General features: G+C 37.3%; 1 protein-coding gene across 2 annotated transcripts in view; it reads right to left on the bottom strand.

Annotated features, from left to right (window-relative positions):
- Nucleotides 1-4,483: 4,483 nt before the first annotated feature.
- The window catches only part of GOPC (golgi associated PDZ and coiled-coil motif containing), a 41,539-nt gene continuing 36,337 nt past the window's right edge, over nucleotides 4,484-9,685 (bottom strand). For both annotated transcript variants that reach the window (XM_040238422.1, XM_040238423.1), the window contains one exon: nucleotides 4,484-7,607. In XM_040238422.1, the coding sequence (XP_040094356.1) occupies nucleotides 7,477-7,607 (131 nt within the window). In that variant the 3' untranslated portion in view covers nucleotides 4,484-7,476. The remainder of the gene's footprint in view (nucleotides 7,608-9,685) is intronic.

Below are 9,685 nucleotides of genomic sequence, written 5' to 3'. Positions count from 1 at the left end.
AATCAAATCCCTTATGATTAGACAGTAGAAGTGACACATAGAGTCAAGGGATTAGATCTAATAGACAGAGTGCCTGAAGAACGATGGACGAAGGTTTGTGACATTTTACAGAAGGCAGGGATCAAGATCATCCCCAAGAAAAAGAAATGCAAAAAAGGCAAAATGGCTGTCTGAGGGGTCCTTACAAACAGCTATGAAAAGAAGAGAAGTGAAAGGCAAAGGAGAAAAGGAAAGATATACCTTCCAAAGAATAGCAAGGAGACATAAGAAAGCCTTCCTCAGTGATCAATGCAAAGGAACAGAGGAGAACAATAGAATGGGAAAGACTAAAGATCTTTTCAAGAAAATTAAGAGATACCAAAGGAACTTTTCATGCAAAGATGGGCACAATAAAGGACAGAAATTGCATGAACCTGACAGAAGCAGAAAATATTAAGAAGAGGTGGCAAGAGTACACAGAAGTGCAAAAAAGATCTTCATGACCCAGATAATCATGATTGTGTGATCACTCACCTAGAGCCAGACATCCTGGAATGCAAAGTCAAGTGGGCCTTAGGAAGCATCACTACAAACAAAGTTAGTGGAGGTAATGGAATTCCAGTTGAGCTATTTCAAATCGTAAAAGATGATGCTGTGAAAGTGCCACACTCAATATGCCAGCAAATCTGAAAAACTCAGCAGTGGCCACAGGACTGGAAAAGGTCAGTTTTCATTCCAATCCCAAAGAAGGGCAATGCCAAAGAATGTTCAAATTACCGCACAATTGCACTCATCTCACATGCAAGCAAAGAAATGCTCAAAATTTTCCAAGCCAGGCTTCAACAGTATGTGAACTGTGAACTTCCAGATGTTCAAGCTGGATTTAGAAAAGGCAGAGGAACCAGAGATAAAACTGCCAACATCCACTGGATCATCGAAAAAGTAAGAGAGTTCCAGAAATACATCTACTTATGCTTTTTGACTATACCAAAGCCTTTGACTGTGTGGATCACAACAAACTGCGGAAAATTCTTCAAGTGATGGGAATACCAGACCACCTGACTTGCCTCCTAAGAAATCTGTATGCAGGTCAAGAAGCAACAGTTAGAACTGGACATTGAACAACAGACTGGTTCCAAATCGGGAAAGGAGTCCATCAAGGCTGTATATTGTCACCCTACTTATTGCAGAGTACATCATGAGAAATGCTGGACTGGATGACACACAAACTGGAATCAAGATTGCTGGAAGAAATATCAATAACCTCAGATAGGCAGATGACACCATCCTTATGGCAGAAAGTGAAGAAGAACTAAAGAGCCTCTTGATGAAAGTGAAAGAGGAGAGTGAAAAAGTTGGCTTAAAACTTCCCATCACTTCATGGCAAATAGATGGGGAAACAGTGGAAACAGTGACAGACTTTATTTTTTTGTGTGTTCGAAAATCACTGCAGATGGTGACTGCAGCCATGAAATTAAAAGATGCTTGCTCCTTGCAAGAAAAGTTATGACCAACTTAGCTTATTAAAAAGCAGAGACATTACTTTGCCAACAAAGGTCTGTGTAGTCAAAGCTATGGTTTTTCTAGTAGTCATGTACGGATGTGAGAGTTGGACTATAAAGAAAGCTGAGCACTGAAGAATTGTCGTTTTTGAACTGTGGGGTTGGAGACACTTGAGAGTCCCTTGGACAGCAAGGAGATCCAACCAGTTCATCCTAAAGGGAATCAGTCCTGAATATTCATTGGAAGGACTGATGTTGTAGCTGACTTTGACCACCTGATTCTAAGAACTGACTCAATGGAAAAGACCCTGATGCTGGGAAAGATTGAAGGTGGGAAAAGAAAGGGATGACAGAGGATTAAGATGGTTGGATGGCATCACTGACTCAATGGACATGAGTTTGAGTAAACCCTGGTAGTTGGTGACGGACAAGGAAGCCTTGCGTGCTGTAGTCCCTGGGGTTGCAAAGAATCGGACACAACTGAGCGGCTGAACTGAATTAAACTGAACTGTGAGCTCCCCAGGGGTCCTTTGGCTGTCATTTCAGTATTAGCAGCTTGATAACAGCCTGGGGTCTCTCATTATCCTTCTGTAGGTCATCAATACAACCTAGCAGTAACCAGCCAATTCTGCTGTTCTCGTAGACACTGTTCTTTCCATACTTATCAAATGCCTGTCTCACTGAACTTCTACAGAATTCTTCTCCATGGGGATATTTGCCTAAGTTACCACCTGTGTCTGGGTTCTCTACAAACATCCTCAGGTTAAGCAACTTGCTAGAAGGACCCACAGGACTAAGCACAGATCTGTGCTCACAACTATAATTTATTACAGAAAAAGAACACCAAGCAAAATCAGCAAAGGGAAAAGGTACATGAACAAAGTCTAGAGGAAGCCATGGAGTCACATGTGAACTTAATTCCTCCAGCAAAGATGTATAATATGTATAAAATAGCGTCCACCAAGGAAATTAGCCTGAGCCTGGGCATAGGAGTCCAGGGTTTTTATTGCACCCAGTTAAGCAGGCCTTCTTTGCCTAACATGTACCAAAATGCCTGATTCCCAGAAAGAAATCAGGTGTTTGACATAAATTCCATTGTCTGTACAAACACTTCAGGCAGAGTAAACCACCCTTATCAATGAAGAGAATGGGGGAACACCCATGAAATCCAAACTGCTGGACATATGTGAACCTTGCAAGCAGGCCTTTCTAAGGGCAACATATTCAGGCCTGCTTTGACAACTCTTCTGCACACCATCTGTGACATATTTAGTAACTGACCATAACCTTGTGCCTGGGCCTATATGGACGCCACTTACCAGCTAGGTTGTCATTCTCTTCACTCTTTGGAACAGAGATGAATCAGCTCCTATTCTATTAACCGGTTTTCTTGGATCTCACTCCTGGGCTACTTGTGTTAGTCTGGATCTTCCAGGAAGCAGACACATAGACCAAGAAGGGATCAGCTACAGAACAGATTTACCACGGGCAACACTGGTGAGGAAAAACAGTGGGGGTGCTGGGGTTGGTGGGAGGCAACCAGGCCCTGATGCAGGTAAATAAAAGAAGGTTAAGTGAAAGTGACTTAGAGACTATAACACAATCTTAAGGGAGTCTGGAAAAGACTGTCAGGTAGTCTTAAAACCAAAGTGAAGGAGTCATCTCCCTGCCAGGCTTAGTCCCTGGCTGGCAAGAGGCAGAGACTGTGCGTTAAGGTGGGGATGACCAAGTGCAGCGGCTGCAGGGCCTTTAGTCCCTTATGTTCCCTCCTGCTGGAGAGCTGAGAGGCGCATTCTCCTGGCTTCTATAATCATGGCTGTAGGTCTCAAAATACACCTGAAAAAGATTTATCAGACAAATATTTAGCACCAACAGCATGTAATAATTTGCATTAATACTTCTCAGCTTAAAAAAAAAGTTAATTATAAAATCCCCTAATCTACAACACTAGTTAATAATGAAAATGCAAACAATCTTTTTTATTTCATGAACTGAACAATATCCTATGTAGATGAATTTTGAGGAAGACTTTTCCAAACTGGTGAACTGGGAGCTGACACACAGCATAGAGTATTAGGACTGAATCAAAGCTACTCAATGACAAAAAATAAATAAATATGTTTATATGTTCATAAAGTGAAAGTGTTAGTTGCTCAGTCATGTCTGACTCTTTGAGACTCCATGGACTATAGCCCTCCAGACTCTTCTGTCCACGGAATTCTCCAGGCAAGAATACTGGAGTGGGTTGCCATTCCTTTCTCCAGGGGAAGCCGTGTCTCCTGCACTGCAGGCAGATTCTTTACTGTCTGAGCCACCAGGAAGCCCCAAATGTTCATCATGCAAGTAAATTTCTGAAATATGCTTTACATTAATTAATATTTAAGAATGAAATACCATTTTTTAGTTTTTCCTCCTGACTGACCTCAAATACCCTTGACAAAGAAATAGCATTCCTACATATTTTACACCTAGTTCTTAGGTTGACTATAAATGACCACATATAAACCTTGTGAGGAGCAAACTGAACAAAGTTTATAGATATGTCTAAAAATTATTAGACACAATTTGAGAACTTCTAAATTATATATGCTTAGATGATAAAGTGGATGAACATCCTCTTACACAGTATCTAATAAGAAACAATTTTATTATTATTATTATTTTTTTTTTGGTCACACCGAATGGCATGTAGGATCTTAGGTCCCTAAGCAGGGACTGAACCCTTATACCCTGCATGGGAAGTGTGGAGTCTTAACAACTGGACCGCGAGGGAAATCCCTCATTGTTTAATTTTTATCAATGTTATCCTCAAGGACAACATTGGCTATCAATTTTCTTTTTCTTTTTGTTGCACTGTGCAGCATGAGGGACCCTATATCCCAGGCCAGGGATCTAACTGAGCCCCCTGCATTTGGAGCATGGAAGTCTCAATCATGGCCTTCACGACTCACTGATACAAATGACAGAAGCTACTGGAAATAAAGAAAAGCTTTAACATGAAAGACTTGTAAAATGTTTATTTTTAAATGAGATTAATACCATTTTAATATAGGAGAGATGCCATCTTTATTTACAGGCTAATAAAAAAAATAGTAAAACAATGCAACTAGATATGGTACATTTGTCAAAAATCCTATAGATTTGAGGCCAACCCTACATGGAAAACTGGGTAGCTGGGATAGCGCATTACATAATAAGGACATCAGAAATATGCAACTTACACATGAATCAATATATTTTGTTTCTAAACATGAAAACAAAGTCTACAGTGGGGGGTAAGGGTGGGGGGGGGCGGTAGAACCAGCACCAAAGAAACACTGAGCTAACTTTTGACAACTGTTAAGTCAGCCAAAACCATTTGTTTGTATTACCAAGGATGTCAAAATTTTCATCTCTTTTCAATCTATTTTAAAGTCTCATAACCCAAACGCTGTTTGCCATCAAAGTCACAGACACTTAGAACTATAGAAGTTAACTGTAAATATATACACACAGACATACAACCCTCATACTCTTGAATTTTTTTCTCAGCTATTCTGTTTGTGTGTGCATCTGTATACCGTTTTTTTTTTTTTTTTCCTTTTTAATTGTAATGGCTTTGCAACAGTTCTCTCCTTATCTGGTTTTGTCCTAGAAATAAGTTTCTTTCCTATAAATGTGAAAACATAAAAACTGTTTCCATTCAGACCTTTGGAAAGAGTCTGTTATTCTCAGTTCATCTCCCAAAGACCATATATTCTAAAAGGAACTTTTAACCAAGTACTTTCTAAACACCAGATGGGAATCTCATAGTAATCCCTGAGCAACAGTGCTCTCACATAGGCTGCAAACCAAGGTGAAGCAGGAATGAAACAGGAACTGACCTCTGTAATTTTAAACTAACTGGAACATTTTTTATTTTGCTTATCAGCCCAAGAAGGGAGTTTCTATCATAACTACCTCATACAACCCTTTACATTACACAGCGTCCTCATAGAAATGCCAACTCAAGGCTCTTAAAAAAACTCTTTATAGACATATTAGTTCTTGAAAATCAAAAGGCTTTGGTTAATATTTCCGAAGGATTCGGTCTTAGTAGATAAAAGATACTCTCTGAAAAACTGCCAAGGCCATCCCATCCTAGACGGTGTTTTAAAAAGATAAGAATAACATAGTTTCAAGTCACAACAAAAAAGCTTTCAGATATGTGACAATGGAAATTTTTTTTTTTGACTGACTGAATATACTGGTTAAAATCCAGTTTACAGATCTCATATCATGCATGGGGGCATGTGGTAGAGTAGGGGGAATGCATAAGGAGGAAACATTTTTCTTTTAAGAGTCCTAGCCTGTCAGGAGCAAACAATAACATGTGGCTTCCTTATTCAGTTGTACATTAAATACTAGTTTTTGCTCAGAGGCAATATTATGCTAAAAGGTATTTTAATATCAGTAACCACATATACTACGAAGTGCATTTCCTATTACAAATTAACATGGTGATATACAGATGAACAAAACTACCAAAACAAACCATAAATGAGTAACAGGTGAAACATAAAATTTATAAATAGCAAAACCACCAAATAAAGTATATACATTTTATAGATTTACCTATGAACAAATATATAGTGCATCTAGGAAAGATAAGAGAATGTGTTTTGTATCACATAACATCTGAATATTAGAAATGAGATACTGATAATACTCTAAAAGCCTTCTCCCAATTTATATTCCCTTAAATGTATATTCTTTAAAACAATGATATTGGCAAAACTATCATCTCTTCAAATGCAATGTTTTTCACTTTTCCCTGCAGGGTACAGTGGCCTGTGGAATAGCACAGAAGAGAGCAGGCACTCCAAGCTGATTCCTGGGATAAAAGAAGTAGTAAATCTAGCTTGCATATGAAAAGCACTTTAGTCAAACTTAACACTGAAAAGCCAACCAAAAAATTATCATATCAAAACGTGCTCACTTTATCCTGCCCACCACCAGTGCCTCAGATTTATAGATTATTGGCAAATCAGTTAGTCATCAATACTTCAAGAGAAAACTGCTGTTTGAATTAAATGTATCTCATTGACATAGTAATAAATTTGAGCTTTTACCGCCAGAAAAAAAAATGTACCTTTAAGTGCTAGGACTATCACAATACAAACATTATGAACAACTCAAAATGTATAAAACTGCCTTTCGTGGATTCCAGAAAAAAAGCATTTGTGACTAAACATTAATAACATAATGCTCCAATACCGCGCATACAAATCAACATAATTGAGAACAGATATTTCACACTCATCTGCATTTCTTTTAAAAAACCTGAAAAGTACAATAACTGAAACTATTTCTAGTGCAGCATTGATTGACACAGGATTGCTTAAGAAAACTATTCTGTACTGCATGAATAACATTGAAAAGCAAACTCATTATAATAAATGATCATTAAGAACTGATTTAGACATCAGGAAGCACATTAAATTAAAAAAAAACAAAACACTGAAACCATTCTTTCAGTTAAAAAACAAATTTAAGTCAAGCCTACATTTCTGCAATTCACTGAGTCAAGTTCTGTCCTTTGAAACATCACACTTAACATTCTGGAACATACGATATGAATTCATTTATTCTCTTATATTTAAAGGCTATTCCTTAAAAAAAAAATTCCAGTTAGCACTGTCCTTCTACTAAATGGAAAAGGAACCAAATAAAACAGTAGTGCTTCATTTGGTACTTAAGAGCCTAATACTATCCTTTCGGGAAACACATGCTTTGGTACTTTATAAATTTGAAGAAAATCAAAATTGCTTTTCATGCAATAGCTAATTATGGTATACCACAGAAAACAGGGAGTTTTATGCATTTAGAATTGTTCACATGAAGCCCTGAGGTACCCGCCTTTCATTTAGGCAATAAACAGCCTCCTTAAATCTTGTATAGTCTTTGTCACCATGTTCCCTGGTGCCCCAAATTCAGAATAGTCTGATTAACAATCTTGTCTGAAGATACAGTCAATTTAATAAGACTTTTTATGATACAGACTGTGTAGATCATCTAATTTAGAAGCACTGTCTTCTAGAGGAGTTTCACTTGAAGCTCCTAGGTCTCCATTTTCGTGTCCATCAGTAACTGCCTTCTTATTAAATCCTGAAAGAGAAAATAAGCAGATACTTCCTAATTAAAAAAATCATAGTTCTGTTGAGCAATAAGAAAGGAAAGTCCACTGTAACTAATAATAGTAATATGAAGCAAATAATGGGGCCCTAGATTAATCAAGACAGCAATTTCTGACAAAGCAATGTTTCCTTAGAGCAGACATCAACACTGTACAGATGTTTTTAATATTATCTATTGGACCTGTCTAAAAATTATATAAAATTTCCTACCAAATTATTCATGAAATTCAGAATTGATACACACAACTGCAAAATTCAATCAGTTCTACTTAACACAAATACCTATGGAACTGTATATTTTTCTTTCACATTTTGCTTTCAAATTATTTAACTTCAGCTCACTGAGGCATATACTAGTTATTTACTAAATCTAACCTGTTGGTAAGACAATATCCAGATAAAATTTAAAACTAATTTTGGTTAATCTACAAAACAGATAATAGGCTTGCAAATAAATGAAAGTTGACTATGAAATCTGCTTAGTGAGCTATGAAACATGGATACATGCTAAAAAGATAACCAATGGATACATTTCTTGTGATTTGTGATCAGTTAATAGTGGCTCAGAGATTAAAGCGTCTGCCTGCAATGCGGGAGACCTGGGTTCGATCCCTGGGTCAGGAAGATCCCCTGGAGAAAGAAATGGCAACCCAGTCCAGTATTCTTGCCTGGAGAATCCCATAGACAGAGGAGCCTGGTGGGCTACAGTCCACAGGGTCGCAAAGATTCGGACACGACTGAGCGACTTCACACTAATCACACACTAATAGTAATGTATCCTAAGAGTTATACAGTTTGGTTATTTGGGTCATATTTTAAATATAGGTGACAGGGAAACCCTTTAAAAAAGCCTCAGCTGCAAGCCTCCTAATCCTGACAAAAAAAAAAAAACCCAGAAGAAAAGGTAAAAGACGACAAAATCAAAAGAAAAGCAGCTCAGCAGTGCAAGGTGCTGGCATACTGACACAATGGTTTTGTTCAAGATGCGCAGGGAGACTAAATGTGACTGCCGTCTTTGCACAGACACTTTACAACACACAGGCTCACCAAAAGGACAACAGTTCACCAGCCTACTGTAACACTTGATGCCACAAGTTCTCAAACTTTTTGACTTCAGGATGCCTTTACACTCTTAAGAACTGAGAACTGCAAAGAGTGTTTTTTCATGTGGGTTATTAATAGTAAGTGACGTACTAACGTTTACCATATTGGTGATTAAAACTGAGAAATCTAAAAAAAAATTACTTTGTTAAAAATGGTAATAAACTCCATGAATGTTAACATAAATATCTGTTTAGTGAAAATAACTCTAATTTCCAAAAAACTTAGTCAGAGGAATGTCACAATTTTACAATTTTGCAAGTATCTTTAATGTCTGGCTTTACATAAGACTGCTAGATTCTCATATCTGCTTTCACTCAATCAGTTAGAAGCATGTGAAGAAAGTCCACTTCACGCAGATGTGTAACTCTGAAGAGGGAAGAGTAACTTAGCCTTTTCAAATAACTGTCAATATCCTTCTTTGATATTATATCAAATTTTACAATATAGAATCTAAAACCATATCAATGAACTTTCACACTCCGATGCATTAAAATCATTTGTCTATCTTGCACTTTTGAATGGCTCTTTTCACCCACACAGGATTCAGTAATATCACACGCTGGTCATTTCAAAAGTATTAGATCCCTGAGTTATGCAACAATTGCAAAAGCTGACACATTTCATTTTACTGTATTAAAAAATCATACTCATCAATATCACCACCAATCTTATTAGAAAAGCTCTTTAAGTGTCAGGAAGCTGTCAAGCTCATGGTGGTTGATATATGTTTTACAAAATTCTGATTTCCACTTGAAAGCTCACATTTTATCACTGGCAATAAATACTGTCAGTTGTTCTTGAAGTGATGGATTCACCTTGTTCATTTTTAAAAAAACGGCTGCCAAATATCCTGAACAACCATAATTTGTCATTCTTTCAAGTAAAAATTGTCACCCATGAAAAGAATGGCTAATTCAGCTAGCAAATTAATCACTTAAGTACTTT

Source organism: Oryx dammah, unplaced genomic scaffold (genome assembly GCF_014754425.2).
Source record: "Oryx dammah isolate SB20612 unplaced genomic scaffold, SCBI_Odam_1.1 HiC_scaffold_4, whole genome shotgun sequence".
Classification (NCBI taxonomy): Eukaryota; Metazoa; Chordata; class Mammalia; order Artiodactyla; family Bovidae; genus Oryx; species Oryx dammah.
Note: the sequence above shows the minus strand (reverse complement) of the source record. Positions and strands in the feature narration are given on the sequence as shown.